At 41.1% G+C, this 15728-nt stretch overlaps 1 protein-coding gene across 1 annotated transcript in view; it reads left to right on the forward strand.

The window, feature by feature from the left end:
• Positions 1–388: 388 nt before the first annotated feature.
• SHCBP1 (SHC binding and spindle associated 1) overlaps positions 389–15728 on the forward strand; it is a 38380-nt gene continuing 23040 nt past the window's right edge. The window contains exons 1-5 of the mRNA XM_035025296.1: positions 389–497; positions 4294–4461; positions 4637–4752; positions 6193–6401; positions 11981–12073. Of these exons, the coding sequence (XP_034881187.1) occupies positions 389–497; positions 4294–4461; positions 4637–4752; positions 6193–6401; positions 11981–12073 (695 nt within the window). The remainder of the gene's footprint in view (positions 498–4293; positions 4462–4636; positions 4753–6192; positions 6402–11980; positions 12074–15728) is intronic.

Raw genomic sequence — 15728 nt, forward strand, 5'->3', positions numbered from 1 at the left:
TAATACCACTCGTAATGGCAGAAACAAGTCTAAATACTATGTTTTTTGATCCCCAGTTCAGTGCTTCTTATGCTAATACCCATTTCCAGGCATCGCTTGGTAATGTTTCAGAAATCATCCCAAATTACGTTCCAGTTCAATTTTGTCCACGTTAGTCACAGTAAACAAAAGACCAAGAGCGAGGACGGGAAGAGCGGTCCGCCCGCCCAGCAGGTGGCGCAAAGGCGCTGTTACCGGGATTAGAGGAGGCTGGAGAGGGCGGAGCTCGTTCGGAAATGGGGCAACGTACGCTTTCCTTTAATTGGCCCGAGAGCCTCGGCCACCATCCAATCAGAAACGCCTGCGTCACCTTGTTACAGGGCTAGACGGCTGCCCGCGGAAATTTGAAATGGCTGACGGATTGCTGGTGGGTGTCGGGCTGGGGTCGCAGGCTATGATTCCGCAGCCGGAGCGCACGGGCTGGGCGGTCGAGGAGGAGCCAGCGCCTCTGGAGAAAGGTGAGTGCCCGTCTTGTCGGGTCCGAGGAGCCGCCTCCTAGCAGCCGGCCGTGTCCGCCGCGGTGGCTTGGGGCGTCGGGACCCCCCGAGGGCCCCTGGGTCTTATCGGCCTTCCGGACCCGGCGGCTAGGGTGGCGGCGGTGACTGTGAGAGGCCCCGACCCCTTCTCAGAACGTCAAAGTCGGGAGGTACCCGGGGCATCTCCCCTTCTCTCCCCATCTGGCTTCAGCTTCCTTGACACGGAAGGGAGTTGGGCCCGCTCAGGAATTTCCAACCTGGAGGTCTGGGTGGGCTTCCGGGTTTTGTTTTTTGCGCGTTCATCTGTGGAGAGACGTCTCCTCTTTTTCATCTCATTCTCAGAGGACATCACGAACCCTTTCCCAAAAGAAAAGAAACGTGAACGCTTGGCCTCAGTAGCTGCCCTGAGCACTGAGGGTAGCTGACACGCCCAAAGTTAGCGGAGCCAGGATGGGGCAGAGTCTAAAAATAGAGCCCAAGTATAATTTTCAGTCCTGTCTACCTCTTTATGGAGATTCCGTTATGGTTTTTTTCCTAATATTGTAAGCTGTTCAGACTTTTCCTTTAACATTTTCAGTGGGATTATGTAGCGGAAAGAGTCCTGGCAAACGGAGAAAACATACATGTGACTTGATTCCACTACTAATCCCTCTTGTTAACTGGCAAAAATCACTTGGCCTTGGTTTTCCTATCTGGAAAACAGGGCCATGGTCCTACAGAATGTTGAAGGTGAATTGAAATAATGTGTGAAAAGTAGTACTTTCAAAGTGGCTGTAAAGAATTGTGCCGAAGTAAGGTATTCTTTGCTTCTTTATATTGTGTTAAAATACACATAAAGTTTACCATCTTAACCATTTTTAATTGTATAGTTCAGTGGTATTAAATATATTCACACTGTTGTGCAGCTGTCACCACCATCCCTCCCCATAACTCTTACATCTTGTAAATTGAAACTCTGTACCTATCACTCCCCATCTTCCGCTCTCCCAGCCCCTGGCTACCAGCATTATACTTTCTGTCTCTATGACTTTGGCTACTCTAGGTACCTCATATCAATGAATTCATACAGAATTTGTCTTCCTGTTACTGGCTTATTTCATTTAACCTCATGAAATGTCCTCAGGGTTCGTCCATGATGTAGCAGGTGTCAGCATTTCCTACCTTTTTAAGGTTGAATAATATTCCTTTGTATGTAGATATCACCTTTTGCTTATCCATTCATCCAATAATGGACACTTGGGTGGCTCCCACCTCTTAGCTATTGTGAATAATGCTGCAATGAGCATGGGTGTACAAATATCTTTTGGAGATCCTGCTTTCAGTTCTTTTGGATGTATTCTCAGAAGTGGAATTGCTGAATCGGATGGTAATTCTATTTTTAAATTTTTAGGGACCATCATACTGTTCCCCATAGCCATGTACCATTTTCCATTGCCTATAGCAGTGTGCAAGAGTTCCTGTTCCTCCACATCCTCACCAACACTTGTTTCCTTGGTAGTTTTTCTTGTTGTTTTTTGATAATAGCCATCCTAATGGGTGTGAGGAGAAGGTATTATTTCTTTTTTTCTTAAGATTAATTTATTTGACAGAGAGAGACGCAGTGAGAGAGGGAACACAAGCAGGGGGAGTGAGAGAGGGAGAAGCAGGCTTCCCGCTGAGCAGGGAGCCCAATGCGGGGCTCGATCCCAGGACCCTGGGATCATGACCTGAGCCGAAGGCAGACACTTAACAACTGAGCCACCCAGGCGCCCCTTATTTCTTTAATAAACATTTATATATACTATTTGATGGGTACTGTTGTAAGTGATTAACAGGTAATTTAGTTAATTTAATTGAAATAGGCATGCTATTTTCATCTTCCCTTTATAGGAGAGGAAACTGAGGCACAGAGAGATTGCCACACAGCTAGTGAGGTATTGATGTCCTCTGAGGCTCATGTGCATTGGCATGTGAGCAGTAGACTTGAGTAGGCTGTGGGTCATTTGTGGGGTCAAGTAGTTCTGGTGGCCTGAATAGAGGCAAAGAAGTTGAAGGAAGGAGAAAACATGAGGAGCAGGGGGCGGTGGCGTGGGGTGTGGTGGAGAGAAAGATTGCTGTTAATAATAGTCTCAGATATCCTTCCTGAAACAACCTGTGGAAACTATTTTGCCAGCTTAAATGCTACCCTCAGCATTGTTTATTTTTTTAATTAATTTTTTTTAAAAAAAGATTTTATTTATTTATTTATTTGAGACAGAATGAGAGAGCACATGAGAGGGGGGAGGGTCAGAGGGAGAAGCAGACTCCCTGCCGAGCAGGGAGCCGGATGCGGGACTCGATTCTGGGACTCCAGGATCATGACCTGAGCCAAAGGCAGTCGCTTAACCAACTGAGCCACCCAGGCGCCCAGCATTGTTTATTTAGTAGTTGTTTTGTCTATTAAAAACATCGTATTAGGGGCGCCTGGGTGGCTCAGTCATTAAATGTCTGCCTTCAGCTCAGGTCATGATCCCGGGGTCCTGGGATCGAGCCCCACATCGGGCTCCCTGCTCCGCGGGAAGCCTGCTTCTCCCTCTCCCACTCCCCCTGCTTGTGTTCCCTCTCTCGCTGTGTCTCTCTGTGTCAAATAAATAAATAAAATCTTAAAAAAACAAAAACAAAAACCATCGTATTATACAGAATTAGATATGCCACTGACCAAATCATGCCTTATGAAACATAATTACATAGAGCCCAAACCTAATGTGATTAGCATTTTCTAATCCTTTCTTTAGACAATCACTGAAATCAGGAGGAACATTTAGCGAAGTAGCTTTAGCAAAGTAAACCTTACACATTATTAAGAATCTCTCATCCCGGGGCGCCTGGGTGGCTCAGTCGGCCAAGCGGCTGCCTTCGGCTCAGGTCATGATCCCAGGATCCTGGGATCGAGCCCCGCATCGGGCTCCCGGCTCAGCGGGAAGCCTGCTTCTCCCTCTCCCTCTGCCTGCCACTCTGCCTACTTGTGCTGTCTCTCTATCTGTCAAATAAATAAGTAAAATCTTAAAAAAAAAAAAAAAAAGAATCTCTCATCCCTGTTTATTGAGGGGCCATTGACTGATATTGCAGAAAATAAAGGGAGGCTTCAGCTCATTTGTGTTTTTGGTTTTTTTTTTAAAGATTTTATTTATTTGACAGAGAGAGACAGCAAGAGCAGGAACACAAGCAGGGAGAGTGGGAAAGGGAGAAGCAGGCCTCCCGCCGAGCAGGGAGCCCGATGTGGGACTCGATCCTGGGACCCCAGGATCATGACCTGAGCTGAAGGCAGACGCTTAACGACTGAGCCAGCCAGCGCCGGCTTCAGCTCATTTGTGAAGGAATATAGGAAACCAGCTCCTAACTTTAATTCAGCTTTATGGAATTGTTTTGGGGAAAAAAAAATAACTGTAAGATATTTGACCATTATAAGTTGCTAACTATAGTAAGAATCATAGCTTTAACCTTTGAAGGAGATCTTCAGTGATTTCTAGTGAATCAAAAGACCCTTTTTCTCTGCCTCCCTGAAAAACTTCACAGAACAACAAAGACCTAACCTATGAAAGATTTTAAGTTCTTATTGTTTTGAAGTAGAACTTGGATTTTGAGATATTTTCAAGTTTGGAAAACTAATTTCTGACAGTGATAAAGGTAAATAAAACACCCAAATCCTTGTTTGTATTTTGTTTGGAATTTCTAAGCAAGGATATGAAATTAGAAGCAGTCTATAAGCACTGGAAGTGTCTAGGATAGTTAAGCCTGCTTATTTTCTTTGTTCTTTTAGGTCTGTTCCAAGATGAAGATTCATGCAGTGATTGTAGCAATCATGATAAGCCAGGTTCCAGTTTACCAAGTTTTGTGCCTTCAGGAAAGACTCATTTCCCAGAAATATTCCAGACAAGTCAACTTTTGTTCTATGAGCGATTCAAAGCTTATCAAGATTACATTTTAGGTGAGTAGGTTTTTCTTTTCTTTTCCTTTTTTCCCCCCTGCTTTTATCTTTTCAGTTTGCAAGTAGATTGTCTGTCTCAGTCTCCAGATTGCCAGTTGGTATTGAGAAAGTGGATTTATTAACTTTTCTCTGCTTTATGCAGTCTCAATTCTTACTGTGTTTAATCTGTTTGTAGCTGACTGCAAGGCCTCTGAAGTAAGAGAATTCACAGCTGAGTTCTTGGAGAAGGTCCTTGAACCATCTGGATGGCGGGCAGTCTGGCACACTAATGTGTTTGAGGTGCTGGTTGAGGTAAATTTAATTCTGTTGTTAAGACATTTGTCTCTAGCTAAAAGCACTTTCCTTCAGACTGTTACAGCCAAAGTGCTTATTTTTAATTAAAGTTTATGAGCTGATTGAAAATAGCATGTTTTTCACATCTAATTGTCATGGTGTATGAAGTGTTCTGCAAATTTTAAAGGCAGCCAAGGAGGAGCTACCAGGGAATTGAGATGGTTAAAGTTCCAGTGTCCTTTGACAAGGGGAAATGAATTATAAACCTATGAAGTGGAGGAGGTATTTGAGACCATTTAAAAAATAAAGAGGTCTCATTATGAAGTCAATGGAATTTCAATTAATTTTTTACCTTCTTAGTTGTAGTCCATTAAATAACTCAAACCAAGCAGGCATTTTAAAACTGGCCTATATTTTGCCTAACAAATCCGTAGATATATGGTCAATCTCTTGATAATGTGTCCCATTGTCAAAAGTAAAAACAATCTTATTTTTCAACTGACTGGTCCTTTTACCTTAAATTTGCATTCTAATTACAGCTGTGATTTTTTTCTCAGTGTTTGTTAACTGGACCACAGAAAACCCTGTTAACTAAAATGTTAAACCAGGGAGTGAGAATACAAGTTGTTGCTGCAGCTCTTTTAGAAAATGATATCATTTACTGCAGTGATTATGGAAGAGGCAGTGGATTGCAGCTGTTCCTGGTGATTTAAATTTCGTATTATGTTAATATCTTTGGTTGCAGTAAAGGCCTGTTAATTTGGTTACGGTAATGTTGTCATCTGTCCTGTCGGCTGTCCACGTCCAACCCCCGACCTCCACCCTGATCCACTCTCTAAAAGTTGTCAAAGTCATTGTTTTAAGAGAGAAATGTGTCATTCCTCTGCTTAAAACCTCGAATGCATTGCATTTACCAAATCCCTGGTGTTGGCTTTGTAGCTTCTCATTGTCTAGAGAATACAAAATCCAAGCTCCTTCCAATACCCTTTCTGTCCTGATCTCTTTGCCCTTTTCTCTCACCTCATCTCCTGCTGCCCCTCTCCCGGCCCGTTTCTTTCCTTTGGTTCCAGCAAAAAATACTGCCTGTCTGCTACTCCAGCAGCCAAGCTTTTCTCTGCCACAGGGCCTTTTCACCTTCCTGCTCTTCAGATGGCTGCTTCCCTTTTGTTCTGTACATCACAGCTAAGAAGTGACTTCTCCCGACCATCCCAGCAAAACCAGACCACCACCCCTACTGGTTATACTTTGTCACATGCTCATCACCATCTTGTTTGTCTCCTCAGTTACAGTGTAAGCTCCATTTGGGTAAGAGCCAGGCCCTTCTTGTTTATTTTTTATATTATGGAAGAAGGCTCCCTGTTCCCATTACACGCATAAAAAAAAAATCAGGCTACTAGTAGTGTTTTTTAAGTATCTTAATTTTGATTTCCATGTAAATCATATTATTTTAAATTTCAGGTCACCGATGTGGACTTTGCAGCCTTGAAGGCAGCGGTGAGGCTTGCCGACCCATACCTCTGTGAATCTCAAGTGAGCTCTTTTACCTTGGAGTGTATGAATGAGCTCCTCAATTTGAAGGAACATCGGTTGCCCCTGCAGGAGCTGTGGGTGGTGTTTGATGATTCTGGAGTATTTGACCAGACAGCTCTTGCAATTGAACATGTCAGGTAGGAAGAGAGGAGAGTTGATAAAAATAACCTCGTGGCCAGAAACTTTGGATGAAATGCAGTAATTCTGGTCTGTGTTATATACCCAGATTTAAAACTCATACTATAAAGTTGGTCATTGCAGTATTTTAAAATATTCAAAGATAGGGGAATCTTTTTTAAATTAAAAAGATTTAAAAAGCATTTTAAATTTTCATTTTGAGATAATTTCAGACTTATAGAAAAGTTGAAAAAAATACACAGAATTCCTGTATGGCTTTTATTCAGTGTCCCCAAATGTTAACAAAGGATAGGAGATTCTTCATTTGGTTTGCATATGTTTAGAAACTCTTAAAAGTTGTGGATGCTAAGGTTTATGGTTGATGTACTTGAATATGAGGAAAGGAGAGAAAGTGAGGTAGGTGGTACACCATGTCTTGTGCACCGATAAAAGACACACTCCCCCCCGCCCCCCCCGCCCCAAGAATGTATCTGGCCAAAGAAGGTGTCTTCTTAGGTCATTTTCAGGAACCTTAGGGTATATGTTCATACCTTTCAACCTTTTTTGGCATACTTGATTTCCACTTGAACATGTACACTCCTTGTCCTTTGAATGAGGAGGAAAGCTCCTACCTGGATTAAGTGGTGAGCGGGTTTTTTTTTTTTTTTTTTTTAATTTTAAGTACAGTGTAGTTAACATACAGTGTTATATTAGTTCCAGGTGTACAATATAGTAATTCAGCAGTTCCATACATCACCCAGTGCTCATCACACAAGTGCACTCCTTAGTCCCCATCACCTATTTCACCCGTCTCCCCAATCACCTCCCCTCTGATAACCATCATCAGATAAATCTTTTGTCAGATAGTTCCTGATACAGATAGTTCTTTTGGATCTTCTGTGTTGTAAGTATATTCACTAAGGAAAGCTGACTTTTGTCTATTTAAAAATGGACTTCTATTCCTCTAGGAACTGGGAGACTGGACAATAGAATGATCATTAATAGTGTGGCATAATGTCTTATAGTTTTCAGTTTTTAAACCATTAGTGAGTTAACCTGGTTTTGCTGAGCTTAATTTGAATGCTCTACAAAGAAGCAGGATGTTTCTCGGGCCCTGCTTCCAAGATCTTATGGAAAACTTCTAATTGTATCCAAGAACTTTTAATCCTATATGTTCAGTATTAGGCCAAGCAATATAAATCTAAACAACTGGCTTCTGTCCAGAACCAGAATAATTCTCTTATGTTTCTCTCACTTGAAAAAAATCTGTCAATTGAAGCATTTGAAGGTAAAGGGATAATTGATGAGTTTAGGAAATTAAGAGTCAGGGAGCTAATCTCTAGGGGTATTGAAGTTGGTAGAAAGACTAGTATTTAGAATTAGTAATGGTATTATTTGAAGGTGAGCCTGGCTAAATTTATTCTTCATTTTGAGGGCTCAGATTCTGGTCAATGCCCAGAAAATTTCAAATTATTCAGGTTCTCATTTGTTTATTCAATGAATATTCAAGTGCTGGGTCCTGAATTGAAGGGGAGATTTGACTGGTACATGAAACTGACACAATCACCATCACCAGGGGGCTGTCAATCTAAAGGTAGGAGATGAATCTTAATCACACAACGGTGTATATGTGATTGGAAACTGCAGTGAGTGCAGTGAAGAGGTAGAGTGTTCTAAGACTAGGTCACTGACTGTTACATGGTTGTCTCCTGAGGAAATGGCATTTGAACTTGGGTCTGAAGTGTTGGCAAGGTGGAAAGGGACTGTGGCAGGGGTGGGGAGGGAACAGTTTCAGGAGCTGAGTAAGTTTAAGGCGCTGAAAGGCCAGTGTGGCTGGAACACAGACAGTAATGAGGGAGGCTTAGGAAACCAGCTTATAGGTGGTCAGGAGGGAGAATATGCAGGGCTTTGTCAGCCAGTTAGTCAATTTTGTCTTTAAGAGCACTGGGGAAGCACTGAAAGGTTTTTATTCAAAGGTGAATAGGATCAGCTTTTTGTTTTAAAAGGTTCATTCTGGCTGCTGTGTGGAAAACAAATGCAGGGAGATGGACTAGGAAGACCAGGTGAGGGGCAAGAGAGTAGACGGGAGTGGGGTATGGAGGGGACACATGGAGGCTTCCCGACAGGGTAGGATGGCTGGGACTTGATAGTGGAGTGGATCTGGGGGATGAGGAGATATGAGTGGATATAGCAGAAGTCAAGGTTTCTGTCTTGAGGGAATAAACACCGGAGGAGGTGCAGATGTGAATGGTGTATGAATGTCCAGTATGGTACTGGTGAGCTTACTACTTGAGCTGGGTCTTGAAATGTGGGTATAAGCTCACCAGGTGGAGAAGATGGACAGCCTGACCAGTATGTCACACGGAGGTTTGCAAGAGCTTGTGAAATGGGAGTTGGCATGTAGGAGGTCTGAGGCAAGAGAGGAGCTCTAGAGCCAGATTGTGAACCCATGGAACACTGCCACGCTCAGGATTTTGAACTTCATTCTGAGGGTAGGAGCCAGCAGTTTTTTTAATTGAGTAAAGGCATGCTCAGGTTCATTTTTTTTAAAGATGACTCTATAGGGTACACCTGGGTGGCTCTCTCTTAAGCGTCTGTCTTCGGCTCAAGTCATGATCCAGGATTCTGGGATCGAGCCTAGTGTCAGACTCCCTGCTCAGTGGAGAGTCTGCTTCTCCCTCCCCCTGCTCTTGTGCTCTCTCTCTCCCTCAAATTAAAAAAAAAAAAAAAAAATCTTAAAAAAAAAGCGCCAAACAACAACAGAAAAATGACTCTAGAGGATGAAGAGACTGGCAGTCCAATCTATAAGGATTAAGAGATGGCTTCATTTTCACTGCTCCTTTTCACAGCAGAACTTCTTGACAGAGTTCTGTGTAGTTTCAGTCTGCACTTCTTGGCATTCCAGTAATGCTTCTGCCCCACAGCCCCACTGAAACTGTGCTTGAGGTCACCAAAGTCCTCCATGTTCTCCTTCCCCATCACCTCTTCTCTGATCATATCTTGCTTTCCCTCTTGGTCACATTCTAGTTATTTGATCATTTCCATCTTTTTAACACACTCCCCTCCAGCTTCTTAGTCATCTTGGCCTGCTTTTCCTCTCTTGCTCAAAACTTTAAAATGTTGGAGTTACCCAGGGATCCATCCTAGACTAGTTACCCTTCTCTCTCTTTAATCAGCCTTGGAAGCACATTAGAATCACCTGGAATTGTTATTTTATAGGAGTGTTTTTTTTTTTTTTTAATCAGTGTGCTTTTATTCACAACGCTCTGGTGTTCATAAACAATGCCACTGATAAATTCTCTTACCCATCGGATGGACCACTGTTACTGCCTCCCCTGGCTGCCTTTACTCATTATCGTCCTGCTGGTCAAATTTATATAAAAGACCAGGTTATTAGGATTGTATGTTAAGTGCATACAGCAATCTTCCCCACAGCATGTATAGTATTGTCCTCTTTTAATTAAAGAGAACATGTGTGTGCATGAGCGTGTGCATGCACACACACACCTACATATACACATGTATACACATTCATGGAGACAAAGTCTGGAAAGCATGTTTATGCCAGACTGTTGAAAACAATTATCTCTCAGTGGGATTACAGGTAAATTCACTTTTTTCTAAGCATTATTTGAAAAAAAAAAAAAAAAAAGAAACCACCCACTATTTTTGGTGGTGGCTCTTCTGATCATTATTTATAGGAGTGTTCTAACTAATACATGAAGAGAGAATGATAGGATCAGAATATTAATATTTTACAACTTATAATAAATAAAGGTTCTAGGGCGCCTGGGTGGCTCAGTTGGTTAAGTGACTGCCTTCGGCTCAGGTCATGATCCTGGAGTCACGGGATCGAGTCCCGCATCGGGCTCCCTGCTTGGCAGGGAGTCTGCTTCTCCCTCCGACCCTCCCCCCTCTCATGTGCTCTCTCTCAGTCTCTCTCTCTCAAATAAATAAATAAATAAATCTTTAAAAAAAAAATAAATAAAGGTTCTAGGCAATGATCATGATTGGCTACTACAACCATTGGTTAAAAACTCACAGGGGGAACTTGGTAGTGGATGTATCAGGCTGACAAACATGAATCCAGTGGTTTCTTAACCTCATCATCAGAAGAGATGACCAGGTATCATATACTTCCTGATGGAAGTACATTGTGTCTCCTTTTAAGTACCCTTGCTAAAAAAAATCTTTCCTAAAGCTGATCAAGTCTTTAGATCTTACTGTTTACCAGAAGTAAAAGAAACAGAAGAACATGTTAAATGACCCCATGGGGATGCAATCAATAAAATTCAGAGTGTGGAAAACTGTTAAATAAATTGCAAGGAGAAAAGGAGGGGGGGATAATCTGTAGAATAAAAGTGATTTAATTAAATGCAATGGTTGACCCTTGTTTGGATCCTTACTTGAACAAGCCAATGATAAAACAACAGCAACAATAGCCGAAGAGACAAACAGGGAAAATTCAACACTAACTGGATATTTGGATATTAAGGGAATTATGACATTTTCTTGATATCAAGATTTATTTTAAAGCTACATACTAAATTTTGTGAATGATGTTCTATGTTTGACATTTGCTTTAAAGTAATCCAGTGTTGGGATGGTGGGGGTGGAGAGCAGAGAAGTAAGTGGGTAGGGTAGAGATGAAAAAAGATTGCCTATGCACTGATAATTGTTGAAGCTGGGTGATGCATACATGGTATTCATTATACTACTTGCTTTTGTATATGTTTGAAATTTTCCATAATAAAAATTTGTTAGATCACTTGGAGAGGTTTAAAAAAATTGAATTCTGTATCTAACCCCCAACTCCCCCAAAGATTCTGATTTATTGGTCTGGAATAGGTTTGGGAACCAATTTTTAAAAGCTTCCAAGGGGACTCTAACATGAAGTCAGGTTTGAGAACTGCTGCTTTATATTATGTCCCTAGATGATCTCATCCGTTGCTTTAATGCCATCAATATGCTGACAACTCCCAGATATATGTTTTTAGCCCTGACCTTTCCCTTGGACTCTGGGCTTGTATATTCATCTTGACTCTTGACATCATCCACTTGGAGGTCAGATAGGCATCTCCATTCAAACATGGAGAAAACAATTCTGTTTTTAACCTAAACCTGTTTCTCTACCAGTCTTTTCTGTCTTAACAAATGGCACTACCATCCACACCCAATTATAGATGGTCAATAAATCTTTTTCTTCTTTTTTTGATTTTATTTATTTATTTAGAGCACAAGCTGGTGCGGGGAGGGGCAGATGGAGAAGAAGAAGGAGAATCCCTGCTCAGTCGACCTGGGACTTGATCCCAGGTTTCTGGGATCATGACCTGAGCTGAAGGCAGACACTCAAGCAACTGAGTCACCCAGGCACCCCAATAAATAGTTCTAATTAAAGATCATAATGGAACCAGTGTTGTAGAAAAATTTCTTTAGCCAATCCATAGAAGTTCTATGACTCCTGACTATCGAGTCTAACATTTATGCAACATTGTCTACTGGAGCTGATACAGTTTTGTTTTACTCTTTAGCTTGCACCCCTCCAAACCTTAACACTGAGCCAGTGATTGAATTTGAATGATATGAATTTCCTTTTCAGGTTTTTCTATCAAAACATTTGGAGGAGCTGGGATGAAGAAGAGGAGGATGAGTATGATTATTTTGTCAGATGTGTTGAACCTCGACTGAGATTGTAAGTATTTATTAGTGACCTTGTACATTTGGAAAAATTGTTGTCCATGGTTTAATTTTACCCATCTGGTGTATATATACTTCAGGGGCCCACACATAGAAGAACAGGCCACCATACAAATAGTATAACCCATTGAAAAGTTATTAAATGAAACTTGTGCAAAGGCAGAGTAACCTACTCATAGTTTATAAACTGAGTAACAGCAGAGTTCAGGGACATTGAAGTTAAATAGCTAACTGTTTTATAAGTCTAAATAAAACTCAGTTGAGCTAATGTGTTTTAAAAAAAAAGCTCTGTATTAAATTCAAAGACAGTTGTTTGAAAAATAGTGAAATTAGTTGAATTATAGAAGACTTCTTTTGCTTTAATTTTTAAAAGAGTACTTTAAAAAATATTTGGCTTTATTCTAAGTTCCTACAGTAAAACACACTAGGTTAAACTAACAGAATTATTTCAGGGTGTTTTGTCAAGTTCTTGTCTTTGAATCTTATTTGACAAATGGATGAAAATACTAAACAGTTAATACTGGTGTGCATAAAAATTTCCTAAATACTGAAACACATTCTTTTTCTAATTTGTCATATTTTTTTTTTTTAGGAGAGCTTTTTTTTTTATTCTTATGTTAATCCCCATACATTATATCATTAGTTTTAGATGTAGTGTTCCATGATTCATTGTTTGTGCATAACACCCAGTGCTCCATGCAGAATGTGCCCTCCTCAATATCCATCACCAGGCTAACCCATCCTCCCACCCCCCTCCCCTCTAGAACCCTGTTTGTTTTTCAGAGTCCATTGTCTCTCATGGTTCGTCTACCCCTCCGATTTCCCCCGCTTCATTCTTCCCCTCCCGCTACCTTCTTCTTCTTTTTTTTTTCTTAACATATATTGCATTATTTGTTTCAGAGGTACAGATCTGAGATTCAACAGTCTTGCACAATTCACAGCGCTTACCAGAGCACATACCCTCCCCAGTGTCTATCACCCAGTCACACCATCCCTCCCACCCCACCCCCCACTCCAACAACACTCAGTTTGTTTCCTGTGACTAAGAATTCCTCATATCAGTGAGATCATATGATACATGTCTTTCTCTGTTTGACTTATTTCACTCAACATAATACCCTCCAGTTCCATCCACGTCGTTGCAAATGGCAAGATCTCATTCCTTTTGATGGCTGCATAATATTCCATTGTATATATATACCACATCTTCTTTATCCATTCATCTGTCGATGGACATCTTGGCTCTTTCCACAATTTGGCTATTGTGGACATTGCTGCTATAAACATCGGGGTGCACGTACCCCTTCGGATCCCTACTTTTGTATCTTTGGGGTAAATACCCATTAGTGCAATTGCTGGATCATATGGTAGCTCTATTTTCAACTTTTTGAGGAACCTCCATACAGTTTTCCAGAGTGGCTGCACCAGCTTGCATTCCCACCAACAGTGCAGGAGGGTTCCCCTTTCTCCGCATCCCCGCCAACACCTGTCGTTCCCTGACTTGTTAATTTTAGCCATTCTGACTGGTGTGAGGTGGTATCTCATTGAGGTTTTGATTTGGATTTCCCTGATGCTGAGCGATATTGAGCACTTTTTCATGTGTCTGTTGGCCATTTGGATGTCTTCTTTGGAAAAATGTCTGTTCATGTCTTCTGCCCATTTCTTGATTGGATTCTTTGTTCTTAGGGTGTTGAGTTTGATGAGTTCTTTATAGATTTTGGATACGAGCCCTTTATCTGATATGTCATTTGCAAATATCTTCTCGCATTCTGTCGGTTGTCTTTTGGTTTTGTTGACTGTTTCCTTTGCTTTGCAAAAGCTTTTTATCTTGATGAAGTCCCAATAGTTCATTTTTGCCCTTGCTTCCCTTGCCTTTGGCGATGTTTCTAGGAAGAAGTTGCTTCGGCTGAGGTCAAAGAGGTTGCTGCCTGTGTTCTCCTTTAGGATTTTGATGGACTCCTGTCTCACATTGAGGTCTTTTAACCATTTGGAGTCTATTTTTGTGTGTGGTGTAAGGAAATGGTCCAGTTTCATTCTTCTGCATGTGGCTATCCAATTTTCCCAACACCATTTGTTGAAGAGACTGTCTTTGTTCCATTGGACATTCTTTCCTGCTTTGTCGAAGATGAGTTGACCATAGAGTTGAGGGTCCATTTCTGGGCTCTCTATTCTGTTCCATTGATCTATGTGTCTGTTTTTGTGCCAGTACCATACTGTCTTGATGATGACAGCTTTGTAATAGAGCCGGAAGTCCGGAATTGTGATGCCGCCAGCTTTGCTTTTCTTTTTCAACATTCCTCTGGCTATGCGGGGTCTTTTCTGGTTCCATACAAATTTTAGGATTATTTGTTCCATTTCTTTGAAAAAAGTGGATGGTATTTTGATGGGGATTGCATTGAATGTTTAGATTGCTCTAGGTAGCATTGACATCTTCACAATATTTGTTCTTCCAATCCATGAGCATGGAACGTTTTTCCATTTCTTTGTGTCTTCCTCAATTTCTTTCATGAGTATTTTATAGTTTTTTGAGTACAGATCCTTTGTCTCTTTGGTTAGATTTATTCCTAGGTATCTTATGGTTTTGGGTGCAATTGTAAATGGGATCGCCTCCTTAATTTCTCTTTCTTCTGTCTTGTTGTTGGTGTATAGGAATGCCACTGACTTCTGTGCATTGATTTTATATCCTGCCACTTTACTGAATTCCTGTATGAGTTCTAGCAGTTTTGGGGTGGAGTCTTTGGGTTTTCCACATAAAGTATCATATCATCTGCAAAGAGTGAGAGTTTGACTTCTTCTTTGCCAATTTGGATGCCTTTGATTTCTTTTTGTTGTCTGATTGCTGTGGCTAGGACTTCCAATACTATGTTGAATAGCAGTGGTGATAGTGGACATCCCTGCCACGTTCCTGACCTGAGGGGGAAAGCTCTCAGTTTTTCCCCATTGAGAATAATATTTGCTGTAGGTTTTTCATAGATGGCTTTTATGATATTGAGGTATGTACCCTCTATCCCTATACTCTGAAGAGTTTTGATCAAGAAAGGATGCTGTACTTTGTCAAAAGCTTTTTCTGCATCTATTGAGAGGATCATATGATTCTTGTTCTTTCCTTTGTTAATGTACTGTATCACATTGATTGATTTGCGGATGTTGAACCAACCTTGCAGCCCAGGGATAAATCCCACTTGGTCATGGTGAATAATCCTTTTAATGTACTGTTGGATCCTATTGGCTAGTATTTTGGTGAGAATTTTTGCATCCATGTTCATCAGGGATATTGGTCTGTAATTCTCCTTTTTGATGGGGTGTTTGTCTGGTTTTGGGATCAAGGTAATGCTGGCCTCATAAAATGAGTTTGGAAGTTTTCCTTCCGTTTCTATTTTTTGGAACAGTTTCAGAAGAATAGGTATTCATTCTTCTTGAAATGTTTGGTAGAATTCCCCTGGGAAGCCATCTGGCCCTGGGCTTTTGTTTTTTGGGAGATTTTTGATGACTGCTTCAATTTCCTTAGTGGTTATAGGTCTGTTCAGGTTTTCTGTTTCATCCTGATTCAGTTTTGGTAGTTTATACATCTCTAGGAATGCATCCATCTCTTCCAGGTTATCTAATTTGCTGGCATAGAGTTGCTCCTAATATGTTCTTATAATTGTTTG

Source organism: Mirounga leonina, unplaced genomic scaffold, assembly GCF_011800145.1.
Source record: "Mirounga leonina isolate KUSES-001 unplaced genomic scaffold, KU_Mleo_1.0 Mir_180, whole genome shotgun sequence".
NCBI lineage: Eukaryota > Metazoa > Chordata > Mammalia > Carnivora > Phocidae > Mirounga > Mirounga leonina.